The sequence below is a fragment of the Apus apus genome, chromosome 3 (genome assembly GCF_020740795.1).
Source record: "Apus apus isolate bApuApu2 chromosome 3, bApuApu2.pri.cur, whole genome shotgun sequence".
Lineage (NCBI taxonomy): Eukaryota > Metazoa > Chordata > Aves > Apodiformes > Apodidae > Apus > Apus apus.
This window is the reverse complement of record NC_067284.1, coordinates 47,013,863-47,038,042: the sequence shown is the minus strand read 5'-3', so window position 1 is coordinate 47,038,042 and position 24,180 is coordinate 47,013,863. Positions and strand designations below refer to the sequence as shown.

Below are 24,180 nucleotides of genomic sequence, written 5' to 3'. Positions count from 1 at the left end.
TGCAGAAAGTCTGATATCAAAGTAACTCCCTCACTGAGTCTTTATGCATGAGTAACTTTCCTTTCAGTCACTTTAACAGAGGACTTGCTCCATAAGCAAAGGAAAACATTTAAGCTGAATTGTTGCAGTTTGAACTTTATTTAAAACAGCTGAAATCTAATCTGTAGGGAAACTCCAAAACAGTGATGTCACTCTGCGATGGGCCAAGCCTTGACTCAGGGTATGTTAAAATGAAGCATGTAATCTCACCTATGCTGGATCAAGTCCGAGAAACTAGTAACCTAAATTCTTCCTAAACATTCTTCTTAAAACCCTAAGAGTGAGGGAACAAAAAAAAAGTAAGAGCAATTAGAAGACAACTGCAAAGCAAGAGTAAAAAAAAAATCTGTATAAAGGCATATACTTTGATACCTGTTAGCCAGGTTAGTTTGACACTAGTTGCATAAATGCATATGTTGACAGATGTTAACGGCAAAACAGCCCTTAACAGTCCTGGAATAGTCAAGTAGGATAATTTAAAAGTATGGTAATGTTACAGGTTGTAGACTATTACAAAACACTTAATATTTGCTTTGCTGTTTATCACCTACTTCAGCTTTAATTCCTTCAAATTCATGATTGATTTTTATTTACACAGGTGCTGAAGTTATATACATATTGTAACTAGCACACAGACTTGACCATATTTAAACACCACGGTTTTAACAGAGGTCACAAATCTGAGGTAACCATTTTATAAGCTCAAGGTATAGTTCTGCTAAAAGCCATTTAATTAATACAGATTCTGCTTCTTCATTTTAGCCTGTGGCTAAACCTAAGCCTTGTTGTCTAAGTCTTGGGTTTTTTGGTGGGGAGAAGGAACAATGAAACCTCTTAAAACCACTAAGGCAAATTTTCTAAGAGATAAATTGCACTTGAAGCAAGCTGGAAACTAGAGGCAATAAGGAAAAAAACAAAGTATGTTGTGACAATTAGTCATACATTGTCCAGAAGTCTGGAATACTAGCAGCAGGGGAAATGGTACAGAACACTGACTTTACAAGATCCAAGCCTCATTCTTTTACAGACCTTTGGTGTTGTCACTAGGGTTTTAGGCGAATGCTTAAGATGATCAGAGCTCAGAATTGCTGTTTAAGCCAAGCAATTCACATTAAAAAATAATCAGGGCTGCCTGTTGTACATAAAAGCAAACTGGAAATTCAGCTGCCAACAGTTTGCAAACTGCACTATCCAGAAGACATGAATTCAAGACCTGCAAACACTAGAAGCAGGAACAGCGTTCCTTGTCTCCTCAATTTTACTCTAGCATGGCATTATAATTCTGTAGAACATTTTTTGTGGCACTGTCCCCCCCCAGCCTTTACATTTGGTTTAGTTGTTTGGGTTTTTAAGCAGATCCCGTATGCATTAAAAAAGACTGAAGATTTTAAATTTCTCTTTAGAAGATAGTATTTTACAGTACATACAAAAATACTCTGGAAAAAAACAATTTCATTTACAAAAACACCAAATTGTAAAGAAATTACAATAGAAAGATAGCATAACATTTGTTTCATATGGTCAGAATTTCTCCCCACCCTTATTGCACTTAACTGGGTAAGCAGTGTTACCAGTTTATAGAACCAGACTTAAGACCACTGCAAGTTTTCATGTAACCATTTAGAACAGCTTTTAGGATTTATCTGAAACCACTTTCTGCATGCCAGTTGCTTTCAAGCTTGCAGCTTGCCTATGGGTAGTAGTGTTACAAAAGCCTCAGCTGCTGCAAGGTTGAAGTACATCATTAGCCATGTGTTCCCAGTTTAGCTTTGCTATCCAGTGACAACAAAAAAAAACCCTTAAGTCTCATGCTGGAGCAGTCTTAAGACAAAAATCAGGTAACATGGCATGGGACATGTCTATAATCTCCATACCTTGGTAGCATCATCGGCTGCATTTTCTTCAATATTTAAATTATTTACAGGCCTCCATGGGAGGCAACACTTGCATAGTGCATAGCTTTGCTAGACAGTGGAAAGCTACAAGCTGAAGCAGCTGAGCACCATTGTGATAGATGCACAGGTGTGCATGTGCCAAATGGGAAAATAATTTAAGATAAGAACAATACATGCACATGAACTAGGAAAGCAGGAGTTAACTCAAGCATGTTCATACACACTTGAAATGAGAATGTGGTTGCAGTGAGTAGTTAACCCTGTTTACATACGTTCAGAATCCAAGTCACAGGACAGGTTATTTTTGTGGCTTTTTCAAAAGTTGTTTTAGCTAGTGACAGTTGAGACTTTTTAAAAGACTATTAAGGATAACTGTTACAAGAACACAACAATAGTTTGAAAGAAAGCATCTAACAATACTATAAAAGACAACCATGATTTTAACTGGCCAGTTGCAGTATGGCAACAGTAACCTTCCATACTTTGTTAGCTGCTATGATACATATTGATAACATGGACCATTTAAGAAGTTATTAACATCTTTACCTGGAGAGATACTGGTTACCCGTTAAGGGTAAGTTTGATGGATCTTTTAATAATACGAATACTATTTGTTGGAACAGGAGATGAAGCATCTGGTAGTTCTTTACTGGAAAGCCTCTACAACACACAAAAAGATACCACAGGAAAAAAATAAATTTAAAATTCAAAATTTAAAATTTAAAATTAATTCAGAAGTAGAAGCAGGTAAGCCCTTTCCTAGCTGAATATAACAGTGTTCTTTATGTATCAAAACAGTATTGACCAAAACCACATAAGAATAGAGAAAATTTTTTTCCACCATACCACTTATTTAATTACCACCAGTTTACAGAGCAAACACATTTTGGCCTCTGCACACTACTTTCCTGGCATCAATTGAGATAGTTATATTCCTGGGGAGTGGGGGAAGGCAGGTGGCAGGAAATAGGTTGCAAGTTACTCAACAGTATAACAGAAGAAGTCACCATTCTTCTCAGACCCAAGGATCAGGAAAACTAAGTGTTTCTACTGTCCTGATTACTTAGTCTTAAAACCCTCAATATCACAACATTTTACATGACACTGAAAAGTTAAAGCCATTTATACACTTCAAAGCTTGTAAGTCTTGCCATAGAAATCAGTATACTTTAAGATAATAGAGCTCAGATCACCTCATGCAAGGTCTGCAAGGAATACAGCTCTTTGCTCAAGAAAACAAGCAAATCAGGAAGCAAACTGCCAGTGTTTGAGTGCACAGAAACATGTTTTCTCAACTGCAGTAACTTGGAAACTTCAGCTTCATTTCTGTGAGTAAACCTGGAACACTGTTGTTCAGCTATTCAATTTGGTGGAAGCATGATAAGCAAAAGTTTACCAACTACTTAGAACCACCAAATTCACAGGAATTAATAGTATATAAGCCTTGATACAGGAAATGAAACTTCTGGTTTTTCTTTAATTATGAACAAAGTGATAATAAATAATACCTGTGATCTGGATGTGTTGAGAATTGGAATCAGCATGGGTTTTCCTCTGAGGACACCCTAAAAAAGCCAGAAGAGATTTATTAGGCAGTACTGTCAAATTAATGACACAACAAGGTCTGGCAGCTAGGATACTAAATACATACACTGACAACATCCACCTCATTTTTTAAACCCTATAAACATGCAAAGAGCCTTTTCAGGTTTTTAACCTTCACTCTACCAATAAGACCACATCTTGATTTCAGGGTATGCCTACAAGGCTTTATGATTCAGTAGCAAGCTACACTGAATAGAGAGCTTTTTATGCTTCCTGGGAGAGGCCAAGTATTTTAGTCTTTACAGTAGTTTTAGTTTACATCAGTAAATTAGTATTTAAAAAAATAAAACCTTACTCTGTTAGATACTACCAAATCATGTAATAGTAACTTTTGAAAGATAGGTCCCACAGGTGTAAGATCTGGTAAAAAAGACTAAGTTAAACTAAAAACCATTTTTGTTTACATTAATAAATGTGTAAAGTATTTATGTGATGTAGTCTAGGCACTAGAGCAGTCCATTCAGGTTTTCAGTTAGTCCCCTGAGTAACACCACTTCGAAGTTACATTTTCTGTAGATCTTTTGACATCTTCTGGATTGCCACCATCTTTGAATGCTGAATCCTGGCCAGTTAACTAGAAGAACAGAATACAAAGACTCAAAACAATTGCTATACTAAAATAACATTCATATTTGGGTACATTTTCCAGTCACTGAATGTATTAGTGGACATTCTTAAAACAGCATTAAGACAAGACTACTATACCACACAGGAATCTCAAGTATCTAAAAAAACCTCTTACTACCAACCCCTGAAATCAGTACTTGGAATATTCAATACTAGTCAAGTTCTGCAAATTGATTCTTGGAATGTGTCAAAATCAAGCTTTTTCTGTTTGTTCTTTGACTCTGTTTCAAGTTAGATGTCAAGCCATAAACCCAGCTATTTAAGTAATAGTTATTTAAGGAGATTCATACATAGCAATAAAGCAAAAAGCAAGCATTAACCTAGAGCTTTCACAAACCCAAGATTTAACAAGCAAGTGCACGCTGTCATTTCAGCAGTGGATGACCTACTGAATAGGATGCTGATTTCTAAAGCAGCACAACTATCAACAGGCATTCTGAAATCATCTGCCAGAACAAAATTAGCTCATAGTTTTAAGATTCACACACTCTCTTTTGAGATAACATTTGAGTTAATTCAACTGCTTCAAAACGAGCCAGTTCCATCAGCAACTGGTCAGTAAGACCCTACCACCAGACCAGAAAGAGTCATTGGTGCCAGATCTTGGAAAAAATTGTTTGTTAACTATACATTATATCAAAGACAATTTTATGTAATAATAAAACTATAATAAAGGCAAAATTTAGATTCCTGAATCCATTTGGGATAATTATGTGTTTCTTCAGTTGTGTCATTCATTCTACATCCACAATTAATTCTAATTCAAACCCTCCTGAGGCTAGCCCTCCTTTCTTACCTTTTCTCCATCTGTTGTTTTTTCAGGGCATTCTTCTGATGTAGGTGAATGACATCCTTTAGAAGTCTGTGAATAACATCGTTTGGGTGCAGTGATCTTAGGACTGGGAACTGGAGTCCCACATACATCAAGCTGTCCTTGGACAAAATGTGCTCTGAGCTGAGAAAAGGTGTTATGTCCTGGGATGGTGCAACCAATTGGAGGTCCAGATGTCCTTATTGCAACTGTAGCCTCTATTTCTGCAGGACACACGGAGCTTTTAGAGTTCATCCATGAAATTAAAGACATTTCGCCCACTAATCCAATACATACTTGAATCAATAACAGGAATGGGGAGTCCCTTAGACACAGATGGTACAGCTACAAGAGGTATCTTCTCTCTACTCTTAGCACCAGTGGATCTCTGATACACAGCATTTCTGTAAAAGTCACACACTACAATTATACAATGCTAGTTTATAAAATACTATATATTCAATTTCCAGGAAGTCCAAGCAAAACAAACACCTACCTTCTTAGCTCGTTGTCCCAGCTCTACCAAACACCACAAAGTCAAGGCAATCTAGTGTGAGATCTTCATTTTGCTGAACTTCAAATTACAAATTTAAACTTCAGCATTTTCTTTAGTGAGTCTCTATGTACTGTACTCTTTTCCAGCTTAGTATACCCAGCACTCAGTGCTGCTTTTAATGAATGTGTTCGCTCTACCAAACATACCCACAATTTATTTTTTTTTGGATGCTACTCCTTACTGTACCAGTCTGAGAACAGCAGGCATTAAACATTGGGTACCACTGGTCTAATACTCTGAAAATTGCGTATTCCTCCTGTTCAGAAGTAGCTCAGGGACAGACTTCCCAGGAAGCTGCAGACACTGCGGGAGTTCTTATACTGCTTCACTAAGTCAGTCACAGAAATGCTGGAGCTGTTGCTAAGATCAACTCTTCATTAGACATTAACATCTTTACCAACGATCTTAATGAGGAGATAGAATGCACCCTCAGTAAGTTCACAGACAACTGTGAAGGAGTTGGGAAGGAGTGTTGATCTGCCTGAGGGCAGGGAAGCTCTACAGAGAGACTTGGACAGACTAGATTGATGGGCTGAGGTCAATTGTACGAAGTTCAACAAGGCCAAGTGTTGGGTCCTGCACATGGGCCACAACAACCCCATGCAATGATACAGGCTTGTGGAAGAGTGGCTGGAAAGCTGTCCAGCAGAAAGGGACCTGGGGGTTCTGATTGATAGGCAGCTGAATATGAGCCAGCAGTGTGTCCAGGTGGCCAAGGAGGCCAATGGCATCCTGGCCTGTACTAGAAATAGTGTGGCAAGCAGGACCAGGGAGGTGATCATCCCTCCATACTGGGCACTGGTGAGACCACACCTCAAATACTGTGTCCAGTTTTGAGCACCTCAATACAAGAAAGACATTGAGGTGCTGGAACGTGTCCAGAGAAGGGCAAATGAAGCTGGTGAAGGGCCTTGAGAAACAAGTCTTATGAGGAGCAGCTGAGGAAAATGGGGCTACTTAGTCTGAAGAAAAGGAGGCTGAGGGGAGGCCTCGTTGCCCTCCACAACTACCTGAAAAGAAATTGTAAAGATGTAGGTACTAGTCTCTTCTCACAAGTAACTGGTGATAGATCAAGAGGGAATGGCCTCAATCTGTGCCAGGGGAGGTCTAGACTAAACATTAGGAAGAACTTTTTCACTGAGAAGGTTTTCAGACATTGGAACATGCTGCCCAGGGAGGTGGTTGAGCCACCATCCCTGGATGTGTTTGAAAGTCATCTAGATGTGGTGCTTGGGAACATGGCTTAGTGCTGGGCTTGGTAGAGTAGGGTTAATGGTTGGACTCAATCTTAGGCCTTTTCCAACCTAAGTGATTCTGTGATTCCAACAAGAAATCTTAGACATATATCCATACACACTGAGTCAGTTAAAAGCAGCTTCTTCACAGTTCCAAGGTTATGGTGCTAACCTTTCCATCTCTGCTGTAGAGGTGTCCAATTTAGATATCTTGCTTAACGATGAGGAACCACATATTCTGTAGTCCATGTCTCTGGAACTGTCCAAACAGCTTCCATCTGAAGAAGCCCTTTTGCACTGAAGCCCACTTGCATTTTGACTAACATCTGGCATGCTTTGCTGAAACAACAGTTTAAAAAAATGAAGTTTCAAGTAATTAAACAAAAAAAATATTACCAGAAGAGCCACATTTTTATTATACCTTCTTTCTTTTCTGCAAGATTTCTGCAGGCAAAAAATAGTGGAGATGCTTTCTTTTCACATGAGCTGCCTCAATCTTCATACCTTCCTTTAACACGTTGAGATTGTTAGCCTGCCTGTAAACTAACAAGAAAGCGTTGTAGCTTAGCAGTGATGTTTGCACTAGGTATTTGTCAGTTACATATGGTTTCTTTAGAAAAGAAGTCTGTCCTTTAAGTCTGCCCAGACCAAAGGCAAGAAGTTTCCAGCCTAACTGAACACAAAATGCTACCCCAGCACTATACATATAGTCTCAAGAAGACCAATGTGATGCAAGACACCTATTTCACACCCAGTACAGATCAGCTACACAACAGCAATTTAAGTCCAGATATTAATTTATGTGCTCAGTTACAGTTGTAGTTTGCTAGTCATGCAGCTCACACAGATATCTGAGCTGATATTATCCTGAAGGAGAAAATACTCCTTAGCCATATGGTTTCTGGTTGGTTGAGAACAGACCTAGAGGATTTTCTGTATCAATTGTGCACAGCTGATGAGACAGATACCTTACCTGAGATTCAGACTATTTTTTTTATATATATATATTTACAGCGGTAATAGTTTGTTTTGTTGTTTTGGCTTTAACAGTTCTGTAACAACATGTAACTTTACTTTAGAGGCCAAAATTCAATCTGTCCAAGAAAATAAAACCAGATTTTAGGGACGACTGATTTAACAGAATCTTTACAATTTGAATAGTTTTTTCTTAATACCTGTAAAGTGTCTTTTAAGCAATTAAAAATACCTAACAGGCTTATCATGAGATTAACAAGAAAGTCAGCTTACTAAGATACAGAGTGGGAATCAAAACATGCAACAAAAAGGCTTAAGGTTTTATACAGGAGAAACACAAATATTTTCACCAATACCAACAGCTGCTTCAAAGTAAATCCAAAATTATTTATATGTAAAAGTGAGATAAAGCTGACTCAACAGAATCCCTCCAAACAATGGGCGTTATAGTCCTCAACTTGAATGAGGTTAATCTTTGCTCTCAAAAATATTCTCTCAAAGTCAAGATATGTGACAGAAGTTTTCTGGCACATAAGCACAGGTCACCCCCACATTTGCCAAGGGATTTCACATTTCTCAAGAAATACCTTTTCAGTTCAATCTCTCTGGATTCAAACCCTACATCCAAAAGGTACTATAAACTGTGCTTCACTAAAGTAAGAGCACACAGCCATACTAATAAATTCTGCACATAGAAATAAAGGATTTAACATTACTTCTAGTCCCTAAGCAGTACATAAACCTTGTTGACATAATTTACACTTGCCACAACACTGAAACACAGTGCCACTGGATGCAATGTACCAGACAAGCATCAGAACAGATAAGTGTGAACCCAAGGAAGTCACCCCATCTGGCTCATGCCAATAATATTCACACTGGTACTATGTATAAACTCTTCATCAGTGCAAACAAACGCTCTAAAGAGTCCACTGCTTGAAACTTTGTTCAAACACTTTTCCTTTGTTCTTATTTACAGCTAGGCATAAGCCTGACAGCACACATGCTCTTCTGAAAGGCACAAGAGCTTGGGAGGAACTGTTTATGGAAAAGACTGAGACTTTCAAATCACTCCTCACACCAAAACCCCTTTATTGTAGCATTAGCTAACAACTCTTTCAATATTACTTTATTTTTACCTCTATCAAAAGTAAGAACTAAATATGAACATGATGGTTTACATGCAAGACTGCATGCAATTACAATGTGACAACTCATTGACTTTTGAAGTTGTGAGTTCATATACACCATTGTTTTGGAAAAATACTATCAATAGGCATTATCAACTTATTTTGAAGCCTGATACAGTAAATTCCTGCATTGCAAGTTCTGCAACTGAAAACTGGTTTTGACAGGCATAACTACATCCATTAAGTGGGCAACTCCTGGCTTCACACCTGACTGCACTTCATGAAATGCTGTTGCTTTGTGAGTGTTTACTATCCTCTGCAGAACTGGTATTTCACAGAGTCTATGACTGTAGCACACACTTTTGTTTCAAGATCGACTTACTTTTTAAAACATTATTTGAAAGTTTGGCAAACTAATTTCTATAGAGAGCAACATGTGGAAGATATCTAATATCTAATACCAGAAGTAAGCACAATTCACCTTGTGAAGCAACATTCACAAAAAAAATGAAATTCTGCAAGACTAAACTATAGGCTTACCTGTATCTGTGAATGACTGTATAACATACGTTAAATCAATGTTAACACTTTCTGCGTTTTCCACTTTCCTAAAAATGATCCCAAGAAACCACATTGACACATATCCACTCCTAAAAAGACAGATCAACAAATCTAATTTATGCAGTTTTTTGGATGCTAGTAAAGAAGAGATTAAGCAAAACAGTTTAGTTGTACACAGCAGTTAAAGATTAGACTCAGCCCATACTTAAATTCTCAGAGTGCTTCTCTATGAAGTTTTCCCTTCCTTAAAACATCTTACAGGCTCAAAACGTCTCCTGTCAGAGCTGATACCTACAAAACAGTAGGTACATAACTGAACATCTCCCACAGATGAGCTGACATGAACGAATAGAAACAAGTTACAATACATTGGCCAAACTGCACTTCAGAAAAATAAGGAAACTCACTGTTTACGGAGTTCTTTGCTGCCAGGGAAAGACTGTGGCTGTACATGTGCAATAGTTATAAATTCATTCCTCTCCAAGTTTCCAACCAGCACACGAATTTTAGATTCAACAAGGCCAATCCTAATAAGAACAAAAGATGTACTAATTTTAGCTGTATCCAGCACATGAGTTATATGTCTTCGTATAATATAATGCTGATACAAAAATGCTTATCAATAAGTAGCCAGTTAAATTGTTAAATTCAGCTGAGTAGATACTAGATTTTTATACTACACACACTAAAGTTCAAGATGTTCCCAGTGACATTTGAACTTTCACATTTCCAAAGATAGCAGTAAATGGGTTTAACATGTACTCTTAAACAGGTCAGATACAGCACTTCCACCTCTGATCTATGATGAAATTATCAAGAAGCAGCAGATTGCAGGACCTCTGGATGCATTTTGAAGTGCTGCAAAGCTCCTTTTAACCCCAAAGATGAAGTAGAAGAGCAGTTCAGAAGAGTCTCAAGCACAAGTATTTAATTACAACTAAAAAAAGATGTAATTCTTCCTGCAGACTGATCAGTGAAGAGAGTTCTCTCTTCTAGCCAAATTGGAAAATATAGTTCCTTTAATAAACATATAATCAAGTTGGCACAGTTGCATCAGAAATTTACCCAAGAAATGAATCATGACCATGAAGGCCTTTCATTTAAGTACTGGCATTTTACCCTTTTACCTAAAACACTGCTAACCTTGAAAGCATTTGTCAGAAATTTGTACATTCTTCTAAAGTATCTTAAGTTGATGAACACAGATGTGCCATCTATTCCCAAATCCATTCAAGAGCTGGTGAACTGAACTTGTTCTTACAGCAGACAAACTGTAGCAAGTTTATCTTCTGCTTTTCAGTTTTCCCAGATGGAAAATAAAGCGTCAATTTGCCTTCATCTCTGTCACTGCAAAAACACTAGCTTTTACTGGAGCCAGAATCTTACTCATCTTTTCTGAGATACACAATAAGCTTTGTTCACTTAAAAACATTTCACATTAAAAATTACTTGTCTCTAAGCCCTCTGCCTGTAACTCCTTGTTTTATACCAGTGACTGACATCAAGCTGTAACTGATACAATTTTTAACTGACCACACCAGCAAGTTCAGGTAAAAACACTATCTATTAGAGCTATTTTTAAACATTAGGTTATCTGTCTTTTAGAGACGGCAGGAGAATAATTTGCCTTAAAGCACAAGACAAATTTTGAAGTGTAACAAAGGTTCCCTCCTAACAGGGGTCTGTTACACAGATCTATTTTGCTTGCTTACTTGAAGAGCAAATAACTAACTTCTCAATGAAGAATACTATTTCAAAGTTAACATACACATTACAATACCTTAACTTCTCACTATTTCCCCTTATTTCAAGATTCATGGTTAGCATAGGTTAAAAAAGTTATCATTGGCATATCTCCCTTCAGACAATGACAAGTGCCATATCAAAGTAATTTCCTCCAATTACAATTGAGGTGATTCTCACATTTCACGAAGTAGATCAGCACTCCTGTAATTTACCTATGCACTACCAAGTGTGCTAAAGTGATCATTTTTAGAACTAAACAGAAGATGTCTGAGCACTCTACTGACTTAAAACTTAGTAAATACAATTTATCAGCATTCAGATGCTCTGTGAAGACTGTCAGGTTTCACCCAAATTAAACAGCCTTGTTTTACTTCACTGGAGAAAAGTAGGCTCTGGAATAGTCTGACTACATAACCAGAGCAAAGTAGTGTTGAGTGCCATCTAGTTCTAAATGAAATATAACATCTAGCAAAAAAGTTACTAAATAAAATAATCTAAGGATCTAGAACACTGGTCTCCAGAGTGGGGGGGGAACAGGGTGTACCTCAGGGGGTGCACAAGACAATCCATTGTGGTATGGAAGAAAAATATTAGAACTTCAGTGATGTGTAGTTAACTTGTAAATGAGTACATATATATTACAAGTACATATTCAAAAATAGGGTTTTTTTTTTCTGATAGAAGTGAGCAATCCAAAACTTTGTTGACCACTGCTCTATCAGTCAGTAAAAGATCTAGTTCTCCAGTGTCCATTACACATCTGATCACATCAAGCAATCCCAGCTTGCTTCAGCCTCTGCAACAAGGAACATCTCAACTGCAGTAGTGTTGGGTAAGCAGCTTTCCCAGACTCCTTGCATCCGCTTCTCCAGGTGACAGAGCATCGGACCTTCAGACAAACTAGCCCTTTTAGTTCCTTCTCATTATGATTCAGATCGGTTCATCCTCAAACAGCAAGATCTATGATACCTTCCCCTCAGAAGAAAGCTTTCAATTTCGCTGGCCAACTGTCTGCTTAACTTGATACAGTATTCCATGCCTAGGTACACAGTTTAACACTTCATTTTTAATACAGCTAAAAATCAAGTGCAACATGAAATTGAATTTTAATTATGTATCGAACCCACGTTTAAAACAAGACTTACCACTCTAAGTGGTGCTCTTCAGTAGGGGCACTAGCAGTCAGCACAATATAATGTCTAGAAGAAAGAAAAAATAAATACACTAGCTCAGGACTTGATATTCCTTCAAGTGAAACCAAAACTGCCTTAAATGTATGACTTCCAGACAAGGAAGATTATATACTATATTCAGTACAGTATTAATTGAAGAAAGACATCCTTTAAGACTGCTATGTTCTAAATGTCAGTTGATTTTTTCCTAATAAAAATTGTCAGTGGCATAGGTTTTTTTGTTTTCCCTATACTGATCCTTACTAAAATTCATATAACTGCCTTCAGTTTCTGAAAAAACAGTAATGGTATCTTCTAATTAGATTGTAAGTTAAAACTCACTATGCTAACCAGTAGGTAAATAATTTCAAATTCAGACAACATATTTCATACATACTTGTACTTCTGAAAGAAGTTCAATGGCTCAAAGAGCTTTGACCAGTCTGATTTTCCTTGGAGAATCTCATTTGTAACTGCAAGACCTACAATTAAGGTTGAACACCTTATTACTATTTTGGTTTTAAGACTAGTAAAGCATGATATAAAATTTACAAGATAAAGGTTTCAAACAGTAATTAACAGAACAAAAAGCAGGAATCCCCTTGACAGAGTGCAGGTCTACTACAACAGTTAATTTTAAGACTGGTCCTTTACTGCCTCCAAGAGCTGTACTTCTCAGAGACCTGTTCTACCTTAAAGGGCAGAACAACTTGTTCAATATAACCAACTCAGATAATGTTGTTTCATATAGCAAAAATTCTACTTTTAATCAGCTAATAAGCATGGAAAAAAATTTACCATGTTTGAACTCCTCTACCATGACTGCTCGTGTTGATGCAGACACATTGTATGTTGAGTTCTGCTGTGGATAGGCTGGGGTGATGATAGGCATTACATGGTATCTGTCTGATGGGTTCACCTATGATTTCAAAACAATTTTGCTTACGATCAGTTTAGGTTAGAAGAAAGTTTAAATGCTTCTGAATTCAGTGTCTACATACCCTAGGGTCCCATACTGGTAAATTAAGATTGCTGTCTTCAGGTTGTTTCAGCATTACAGGTTTTGGCCATTCCCTACATAACAAAAGCCAGTAGTAACTAACTGTGCATATAAAACTACCATGTAATTCAGGGTAGGATTCAACATTGTCAGGATAAATCTTATAAAAAGAACTCTAGAAGTGTTACTTCATTATGCAACTTAAAATAAAGAATAAGCTCTTACCATTTTGAAAAAACCAAGAAGAACTTGTTAACAAGAGTAGAAGCCAAAGCATTCGGATAGAGCTGACATGTTCTTGCTACCAGCATTGCCCAGGAAACCCCACCAAGAAATCCCAGCATGTTGGAGTAAATGCCACGTCCTAGAACAGACGCACCATAGTTAGCCTGTCCTCTTTTGATACCGAAGTATATTCCTTCAAATTTACAGTACCAACTTCATAACCTATAGAATATTTTGTACATTTCAGCTGCAGAGTCAGTTATTTTTGCAGTGCAATGAGGCCAAAATTGTTAAACCTTGCAGTGATAAGAAAAAGAATCATTAGCACATCACTTCCCAGAATACTGCAACTCTGAAGTTTGCTTATGCTGCCACAGCTACTGCATCGCTCCAACCTCCTATAATAAATATATTCCACCATTCTTCTACCACTTGCTCTAGCCACATGTACAAGTGGTATTTTCTTATTCTGTATCTTATTATGCATCAAGCTTTTGTACTGAACTTGGCATTTTTTATCATGTGTAGTCAGGTTCCTGATACACAATGCAGTACCTTGCCTCCTAGGCACTCCCCTTTCCTCCCCACTCTACCACCATTAATAAACAATTTACCACATGGACAGACCTTGAATCCAAACTAAAGCAGCTTTTGGTTAAAAACTGCAATTTAAACAGCTATCCAAAGCTGAAGTTATTATAATGGTCCTGTTTTTTCAGCATGAGGTGCCTCTGGAAAGGTTAAAGATCACTACTCACGTTTTGCCCACAGCTTGATTGCGCGGAGCGTGAGTCGGAAGTTCTCTTTATTTGGCACTAGATGTAGTATTTCATCAGTAACTCTGCAGCCTGCAAGAAGAAAGTACAGAAGTTCCTAGAAATAGGTACCAATTGGTTTTATGCTATACACTGGATCAACAGCCTACAGTTTAACATTCAAATTTATGAAAGCAAGTTTTAATTACTTGCTTTGTATTACTTTAAAAATTATAGATTACACATAGTACCACCTCAGGTAACTGCTGCCTCCAACAGCTTTTTTTATAGTTTAGACTACAATCAACAATTTATAAGGCCTTTCTACAGGATTCAAAAAGCTCAGTTTCTTTTGACAGCCAGGAACAACTAAACAAGTCAGTATTAAACAGTGAGCACGTTAGGCTCCAGGCACTTAAGTTTTATTTTTTTAAAAATGATCTTCTGGATCAAATGCTCTTCCTACTAATGTTTATGTAGCAAACTGAAACACACACACCTTGACCAAAGAAACATGAAATACAAGTGTCTAAACACACAGCTTCTTGAAACATCCAAATTTAAACCCACTTACCACCTCCTCAGATCTCAAGTATACAGGAGATCAGTTTCTGCACCTTGTATATAAACTCAGGTGCACTTTATACTGATTTTAGTAACACTTTCTTTTTAAGGATATCTAAACATGCCTACCATTTAAGCTCCGTATACATCTTATATCCAGGCTTCTCAGACGTGAGTCATCTCCAAGATCAAGGTTATCAGAAATAGTTTGCATAGGCAGTCTTGCAAACACAAGATCAATCTTAAAAGAAAAAAAGTGCCAGCTGTGAGTTAGAATGCCACACTGTTTGCAAATAACATACTAGTGGGGGAAAGTTGAAGTCTAAAAAGAATGGTTAACATTATGTGACTATAGATGCACCTCTCAAGAGATGTGCCAGAAAATTAGTACAAGTTTACATTTTATGTACAAAACCTTCATTGCATTCTTTCTTTAAGATAGGAGTTTTTTAAGTTAAAAAGATACTGTAAGCTTAGAATTTCCATTAAAGGGAACTTAAAATTAATCATAGAGTTAAAAGATAAATAAGCTCAATCACCTCAACTATACTTCAGTAAAGGAGAGAGCATTTTCTTTATACAGCAAGCCCTTTTGATCCTGAAGTATTTGCTTTTTAGTACAGTCTGAGGCAGGAAAATGATTCTGTCAATGTCTGTACAGCCACAAAAAGGTTAATGAGTGTCTTCATTATAATAATACCAAGCAGTAACTTGCTTATGTACTACATAAGCAAGTTATGTACAGCATGCAGGTCTTTATCCACTGAACAGGATGTATTCAAGATACAAAGGCTTTCTGCAGCTGTCAAATATAGGAAGGAGTTAATTGAGTACTTTTACTTTTTATTTTCCAGATTGTCTCCTAACTTCATTATTTGATTTGCAACAAAACATGCAGTTTGCTCATGGTTCATACAGTAGCTACACTACTTGCAGTCCTTTGTAGAAATCTAGCCTGGTAGAGCTAAGGAGAGTTAGCAAGGACACTGCCTCTACTACCCCTCTATGCAACCCTTGTGAGATAAATGCTATTCAAGCAGGCTACCCTGGCAGGTTTAGAAAAAGAAGTTCCTGCTGTTCCCATGCCTGCCAGACTTCTTTAGGGCTTATTTTCCTATAAGCTCTCATACTACTGCAGTGTCTTCTCCTAGAATTGGTTGAAGTCAGGCCTTTCAACTACAGTTTTCTAAATATACTTTAAGATAGCAATAACCTTCCCAAACAGCCCAGTCACAGGTCCCTGGAAAAGGTATCCTATCACAATGCAAGAAACAAATTCAGTCACTTAAAGAAAAAAAAATAATGGAATGCTTACCTCAATGCCATCAAATTCAAACTTGACAACTGGTACATACGCATCTTCAACTGCCTGTTAAGGATAAAATAACCGAGTAAGGAAACATCTTTTGCTACTTGAATGTTTTTTTCTAAAACGTGATACAGCATTTACACTGCTATACAATACAGTATAAAGACTGAGTTGCTTCCAAATCAATAAAAATGCTTGTAAGCTGCACGCAGTATTGCACAATTCTGTACTGATAACCAGTTTTAAAAAGTTACTTACCCAAGACATTCAGAGGCTGATCGTGTATTGTAACAAACAAGCAGTGCACAGTGAGCTATCAGTGAGTGTAAGGTACTTAGCTTGGTAGTGAGGAAGAAAAGGTATTTCTGTGCTGGTTAACATTCACAGAAATCTAAAAAAAATGACAGTCCACACTAGTCTCCTGTATTTTTATTTTCTAGTGTGACTGAGATGCCATCAGCTACCTTATGGGACAGTTTTCATTTTGTAGACCACTCGCTAGAAACTACGCTGCAGCCTACTGCGAGTCTGTTTTCAGGTGACAGTCATCTAAACATAAGCTCATTAGCTATGTACATGAAGTCTTTTCAAAAAGTCTGCAGGAGAAGTACTAGGCTAACAGAAACACATATCAGGATTTCAGTTTTACGTGCAAGGTACACAGCACACGTACCCGAGCGCACTCTTACAAAGCGCTTTTGTGTGTTCACAGCACAGCTCCTATTAACTGTATGTGAAGCTGACAGGGTGCATCCCTTCTGCAGCCTCAGGCTGAGTAGTCAGAGAGGAACATGACCAGAGAAGAATAAATTAGAGGCCCCAAAGCACATCCAAAGTAACCCCATGGCAAAGGCACTGACAGAAGTCTTTCCACGTCACATTCAACTTCCTTTTCAGGCTGCCTCTTCCTGCATGCAATTACCTTCTTTCCAAGCCCCTTACTACACCTAAGATTAAAGCAAGGATCCTAGGGCCAACATTGCTTTGGCACAGCTGAGTCATTGCCAAAACATGGGTAGGGGAGAAGTGTACCAGAAAGACTATTATGTGATGTACAGGCTTTGGGGAAAGGAACCAAAATCTTTACTTCAGCATTTTCTTGCTGCATTAAATAGTATTTTAGAAGGTGCTCAGAAACATTTTTTTTTTTGGCTTGTAAGACATTTACTATGATTCTATGACATTTTCTATTATTCTATTTACTACCAATACAAATCTTTAACATGAATATTATTATTGTAGAAGGTGCACAATCTATCAAGGAGAGAGCTTACTCACTCTTAAATTTTTTATTTCCTCCTGATGTTTTAGCTTTTCAAAGAATGACTGAAAAAAATCTGATCTTTCCACATGTCTAGGAGCAACACAAACAGCATCTATGTCAGCACCTGCAAAGAGATTCCATTTCTTCTGTTACTGTTGGGAGTCACTTTCAAATACTAGAACTATGATAAAACAATGACAGTTCTACCTTTAGTCTGTACTCCAAGCCTGTAAGAACCAAATGTAAATATCTTGCCACCAACACTTTCTACTGCTGAAGGGGGAAGATTCTGTGGGTAGAAGAGAAAGACTTGACTTTAGAATATATTATATATGTTGACTTACGTGCAATTTTAAACTAGCATGAGTTACTTAGAAAGACTACAGCAGCCTCCGTAACAACGTCTTCTCACTTCCATACTGAGTTGCTAGTCTAATAGACTGATACAGTTTTCCTGATGTGAGCACTTGCAACTCCAAAAATCTACGAGTAACGTAGCAATCCTTCCATTAATTTACACAAATTAAGACCTATTATTAGTCTTCCCTGCAGCAGATGCACTTATATTAACACCACCCAAGAGCTATACAAAAGACAAGTCTGGTGTAATAACTAGGTGGAGTGCTGTAGACTAATGTGGCAAGACTAGTGCCCATTTACCACTATCTCACCCCACAATAGGATGTTTCAGTTTTGTTAACTGCTACAAGTCAGCTGATAAGATCCACTTCAAATTTATTCAAAAACTTCAAGATCTAGATCTGAAGTATCCTTTATACCATATTTCAATGGTAGTTACTACAGCTCTACTTAATACTTCAGAAGAAAGTTAAGCTGAACTTTAGCATAAATCCTAGTAGCATGGCCTTCAAAAGGAATAAGGCTTCAGCTGTTTAAAGAACATACAGAATCTCTTTACCTTGCTCTCACCAAGTTCTGAAATCCATTCTTTGACCAAGTTATTCAGTTTCTCAAGAACAACCAACCTGTAAGGAAAAGCCAGGTTAATTTTGCCCTAAAAAGCCCTCAGAGGTTTACAAACTTTAGTCTTGTTATACCTGTGATTCAACTCTTCCTCATCTTCAAATACCCCAAATGGCTTCATTGCTTCAACTAATTTCTGGGTATGAATGAAATCTATATCCTTAGGAGGAGCCAAGCTAATTGGAGAGGTAATTCCGCAGTGCCTTTGAGGTTGGTTCTGCCGCCTAGAGGTACTACTGTGGGAGAAAATAAAATACTGAGGACTTCACAAAAGAAAAGAAAACCAAAGTTACTAAAAAACACCCTTCAGGTTACAGGTTTCCAAATGAACTTCTGCTCTTTTAGCCAGCACTAGCATAAATGATAAAATATCTTGCTTGGGACTTTTAAATAACCTGACCTAACTTAGAAGTCACAATTACTTTTTCCAAGAAAATTTGAGGATTTAAGATCTAAACTGCTATCATCTTAATACAACTTATTTGCATTGCTCTAGACAGTTAGAATAGATAACCAGGAAATTAAAAGCTTTGGAACCCACTAAGGCTGACACTACATAAGGCAGAAGCTTTGGACACATTTCAGCTTCATATTAGTTTTGATTTCAGGATATTCTTGTCAGCATCTTACTAAGATTAAACAAGACAATTTAACTTTGTCTTCTCTCAGTTAAATGTATTTACTGTGGTTCTGCTGATTCTGGAAGGGCATTATACGATTAAAGAAAAACAACATTGAATGAAGTGGACTGTTTAAGAGAGCTGATGCAGGAAATTGAGTATGTTTTTTGTTTATGGAAGGGTTTCAATGAAAACATCAGCAGCTAATGCTGCTATGAGAGTCTCATGCTCTTAACTGTTTGATTTTTATAGTTCAGTGGCTTAGATGTACATATATCTGTTTTACACAAATTCAAGTCAAAATATAAAGCAGCACAAGTTAAGCTCTGTTTGTAGAGGCTGCTCAAATGTGGCTCAGCTAGCTCACTGCCCAGTTTGGAGACCCGTAAGGCTACCACCCCTGGTACACCAACTACAGCCAGGCTGTAGTTTCTCCTTGAATGCTCCGCTTGCCCTGCTTGGACTTATTTGCAAATAAAAGCAGCAAAAGATTAACATGGTAGGACAACATTAAAGGCAGCATTAGCACTTTTTTTTTTTTACACTATACAGCCCTTGCTTTAGAAAGCGAAAAAACCGCTTTGCATTACCAACTGAAACCAGGAGAAAGGAGTGGGGCAGTAGGTAAGAGCTGTACTTGATGGATCAACGATCTCTACAGAAACATTAGTAGCAAAAGAGGGAGACATTAAAAGGTCTATACAACTTGTCAAAGAGTTCATATCCAGACCCCAAGGCTGAAGGGATTCATTATGCTATTACTCAAAACAGGCATTTTTCTACTGCACATACAGACAACTTCAAGTATTAGCTGGGTTAGTAAAGAGATGCTTGTAACTAGAGGTATCTGACCCATTTCATCTGGAATGGGATTAGCAAATGCTCAAAGGACAGCTTCAACACTTGATTTAAAACACGACAGCTTATTCAGCTCCTTATTTCTTATTGTTGTCTTTACTCTTCCATTAAAGGAAGATGGATTTTTCTCTCTCAGATTAGCTTTTAGTAATCTAGACAGATTTCCCCCCCTCCTCTCCAAGTTTATTTTTAAAACTTTCTATGTTTTCCAAAACAGTGGAGAGGGGGGTGGAGTGGTGTATTAGGACTGCAGCCCTCAGCTACTCTCCCAGTCAGAAAAGCTGATTACTTACAAGTGTAACTAGGCCTTGGCCTCATTTGCCTTGTTTATAAGCATTGTCAACTTCCACTTCATAAGTAAAAATATTAATAATTACTATTTTCCTTCTTATGATATTATTTTCAAAACAAACACAGAAGGAAAGCCCGAGTTAATTGCTGTGTGTTGCATGTAAATTAAAAAACGGACAGCAGCAACTTACTACACATTTTATTTATTACTTGCATTGTACAACATTCACGGCAGAAAGTTTGCACGAAAAAAGAATTGGGTTTAGACTTTGCTGGCATATCCAGTGTACAGAAGGCCAACAGCTACCTTCCATTGTTTCATTCTTACCACAGAGAATATCATTAGAGACCGACATAAAGGACAATATCCATTAGATATATCAGATACTATTAATATCAAATCCTTTTAGTCAAGAGTAAATACTTTTTAGTTGCTTTACTGAAATTTTGATCTCACAGCTGAAAAGCTGAGGAAAATGGCACTTGGCAAGTTTTAATGAGTGACTTACGATAACAGAATTTGTTCCCCTTTTGGAATTAATAATAATATATTTTTTAAAAATTGCTTTTCTCTCAACTGTACAGGCTGCCAGGTGTATACAAAGAAGGGATTTTAAGAGACAGAGAGGCATACACGGCACACCACTCAGGCACTTATCAACCTTCTGTTTAAATGACACCTGTTACGGTTCAGCATTTCACCAGCTCCTGCTAGGACTCGTCCACCACAGCGACTACAGCTCCAACCCATTCCAAGTTAACTTCAACACGCGGAGTTAACTTTAGACGGGTTTGTTCCGGGTTTTGTCACTTCTCGGCAGCGTTACAAAGCTGCAAGCCGTTCCTCCTGCACGCTGGGACAGCTCGGGAGCCGCCTCCAGCGCTGCGGGCAGGATGAGCCTTCCCGGCGGGGCCCCCCGGCTGCCCTGAGCCGGCTGGGCATTCCCCGCTCCAGCCTCCTCCGCCCTGCTCACCCCTCGGGGGAAAGCGGGACAGCAGGCCAGCTCCTGCACCACCACAGCCGACGGCAGGAAGAAAGACACACACACCAAGCAAACCAAACACCGAGACGTAAAACCAAACCGAAGGAACCAACCCCAGCCCTGTGACCCCGAGGCAAACGACGCCAGCTGCCCCCGCCGCAGGAGCTCAGAGCGGCCCGCAGGCCCCAGCGCCGCGGTCGCCCTCCCGGGACGCGGGAGCGGCAGCCCGGGAGCGGAGCTCGGCCGGACACAGCCCCACGGAGAGCCTGGCGCCCCGGACACAGCGGCGCCGCGCCCTCGCTCCCTGCCTGCACGCAGAGAAGGTTCACGGTTTATTTCAAAGACGAGTTTTCCCTCCAGGGAAAGAGCGCTCCCCTTCCACCACCACCCCGTCCCCCCGACACCGCGGGACCCGCAGGTCCCCTCAGGGGGGGCTGCCGTGCGCAGATCCCCTCCAGGAGCCGGGAGGAAAGAAGAGGGGGGGCCCGGCTCACCCACACGTCTCCTTCATGGCGCCCCGCACAGCCCGACCCGCGACCCCCGCCCCGCCGCCCGCGCCCCTTCTCATCGCCTCCTTCCCGACAGCCCCCGCGCCGCCCGGCCAATGGAGGCAGGGCAGGCCGAGAGGCGCCGCCTCCCCGGCCCCGCCGCGCAGCGCCCCCTGGCGGCTGGCTGCTGCTGGCGCAGGCCTCCCGCCCCGTCCCGTCCCTCCCCGCCGCCCCCGCCCCGGGGGCAGGCGACAGGTCGCGACACGGGCTGGGACCCACCTGCACCGGAGCGGATCTGCCCCGCTGGCCCAAACCGTGCGCTGCGCAAGCCGCTCACCTCCTCACGGAAGGGAGGAGGTGGGCAGGTGAGCCGGGGAAGACGCGGCGCGGGTGGCGGCGACAACGAGCCCCCCCGCCCCCGTCCCGAGGCGGGGCGGCCGCTCCCGGGCCGGGTGTGTGGTCCCAGCATCAGGAATGCGCCTCGGCGTTCCTTCCACCCCCGCTTGGTAGCTGGAGGAGGTGGGTGAGAGCCCCTCGGTCGGCCCTTGATCCGGCCGGAGGAAGGGGCCGAGGCGCCGAGAGACCCCCAGCCCGGCGTGCCGCGGGAAGGGGCTCCCGGGGGGCACCTGTCTCTGCTGGGGCGCGGCGCCTTCCCGCCTCCCTGGCACCCCCTTCCAGGGAGAGATGCCATACACCGGCAGAAGTAGCTGTTAAAGGCTGTGCTCCTTTATTCTCACCCGGCCAGCGCCAGCGAAGGGTCGCTCGACGTAAGCGGCTCCAGGCTGGGGCACCCGCCGCAGCCCGGTGCCGTCCGTCAGCAGCCGGGTGTGGAACCCGAGTGCCCCGGGGGTGCTCTCCTGCCCCACGACGTCTCGATGGCAATTCCCCGGTCGCCTTCGAGCCTGCGAGATGTTCCAAGTTACAGCCGTGATGTTTTTTGTTGTTTTTTTTTGTGAAGTTGAATAAATATTTGGCAAACAAGCTTGCTTCCCAGCTGCCTTGTTGTCTTGCCTCTTTCTGAGATCGGCACGTGCCTCATTCCTGTGTTTTCTGGATTGTTTGTTGTGCCTTTGTTGAAGTTAAAATACATTTTATCTTGCAAGATGCTTTGCAGAAGTACAAACTTTTGTCCTGATGTTTCAACGAACTAACGAAACAAGCTTCTGGGGGGTCAGACTCGAAGGTACTTTTAGCAGGATAACCTTACCTACATTTCTGAAATAACTTCATGCTATGGAGAATTAAAATATATTTATTTGTTGAATATTTGCATGGCAATACGTGTGTTAACATTTCAAAATATTAGAAAATCAGATTAAAGAAGCAGAGAAAAAATATAATTATTTCAAACTAATTTTTGTGATTCTTTTTTAACTTAAGCCTTTTTTATTTGCGGAGATTTATCATGACTTTCTCTAACATTTTACGTTCATCACAACGCTGCTGTGGTCTAAGTATCATGAAGACTGTTGTTTGTATACTGCCTCCTATGTTTTTGCCCTAGTTTGCTGCCATCTATTATGTGAGAAGAACACCTGCCTCTATTTACTCCGATTTTAGTTGGCTGCTTAGTCACTGTTCTTTGCTTCTGCTGCTGTGCTTTAGTGCTGCAGCTGCAGCTGTGTTTGCCTGGTGATATAAGTGGTGGAACGTTCTTAAATCATCTGCAACACTTAGGAAGAGATCAACAGGTCTTCAAGCATAGAAGTTTTTCCTCAGGTTCAATTCTAGTGTTAAATGGGAATTAAGACTAATCAAGCTTACCCTGATTGCTTCAATCATGAAAACTATTAAAGACAAAAGGCAGGTGATATCTGGGAAACAAAGAGCATTAACAATGGGATAAGTAAGATACTCAGGTCCTAAGATCTTACGGTGGCTAAAGCGCTAGTAAATAAGTAATGTCCTTTTCATGGAAAAGACACAGTTGTGAAATGTTGTGAGAGCAATAGCTCATTAGTTTTTAGGGTACCTGTTTTGGTTTTTTTACCCTGTTTTTAGTGTGGGTTTTTGTGGTGTTCCGCCCCCCCCCCTCCCCCCCCGGAGTTTCTCCTAGTTTCTAGTACTAGCTTTTGAAAATACTTGGGAGTCCTCCTTGAAGCACAGAGCTGAGGAGACTTATTGGTGTGGCTATTCTGAAAGTAAATTTTTTTTTTCCAGAGCAATAACAGTTTTCTTGTTGTTTTGATTATATTTTATTTGGCAAAGTCTTTCATGACTCTTACTTCATTTAAATGCTCTAACATTTTCATAAGTAAAGGACAGTGAACCTATAAACAGATCTTTCAAGGTAGTTTCATAGGAACTTTAGATATATGCATGAAAAGTTATTTACCAACTACTGCACCTGAACATTTCTTCTTTGAAATCTCACTGAAAGGTAAAGCCACTATAGAGGAAAAGTTATCAGAAAAACATGTATTCAGATTGGATTTTTCTTACAAGTGCAGAGGATCTTATCTATGTAGTGTACTATATATTGCTGGA

At 39.7% G+C, this 24,180-nt stretch overlaps 1 protein-coding gene across 2 annotated transcripts; it reads right to left on the bottom strand.

Moving 5' to 3' along the window:
- Positions 1-1,474: 1,474 nt before the first annotated feature.
- PAPOLG (poly(A) polymerase gamma) lies at positions 1,475-21,725 on the bottom strand. Of its 2 annotated transcripts, XM_051615529.1 has the most exons (22): positions 21,700-21,725; positions 18,528-18,689; positions 18,389-18,455; positions 17,677-17,758; positions 17,484-17,593; positions 16,212-16,265; positions 15,026-15,137; positions 14,336-14,425; positions 13,578-13,716; positions 13,354-13,426; positions 13,151-13,271; positions 12,750-12,834; positions 12,326-12,379; positions 9,842-9,961; positions 9,414-9,523; positions 7,190-7,311; positions 6,941-7,107; positions 5,275-5,381; positions 4,963-5,201; positions 4,045-4,113; positions 3,443-3,499; positions 1,475-2,594 (listed from the first exon to the last, which is right to left on the bottom strand). In XM_051615529.1, exons 1-22 carry the CDS (start codon positions 21,714-21,716, stop codon positions 2,496-2,498), a joined length of 2,256 nt encoding a protein of 751 aa, XP_051471489.1. In that variant the 5' UTR covers positions 21,717-21,725; the 3' UTR covers positions 1,475-2,495. The 2 variants fall into 2 exon arrangements, with proteins under 2 accessions (XP_051471489.1, XP_051471490.1); XM_051615530.1 differs by lacking the exons at positions 1,475-2,594; positions 3,443-3,499; positions 4,045-4,113; ... (8 more) ...; positions 13,151-13,271; positions 13,354-13,426 and having other exon boundaries at positions 13,574-13,716.
- Between the last annotated feature and the right edge of the window lie 2,455 nt (positions 21,726-24,180).

What these genes read in the sequence shown, in the direction of transcription:
- PAPOLG (XM_051615529.1), bottom strand. An exon ending in CAGAACTTGGTGAGAGCAAG is followed by an intron (nt 17,759 to 18,388) that starts GTAAAGAGATTC and finishes TTCTACCCACAG; the next exon opens with AATCTTCCCCCTTCAGCAGT. An exon ending in GAAGAGCACCACTTAGAGTG is followed by an intron (nt 9,962 to 12,325) that starts GTAAGTCTTGTT and finishes TGTTCTTATTAG; the next exon opens with GATTGGCCTTGTTGAATCTA.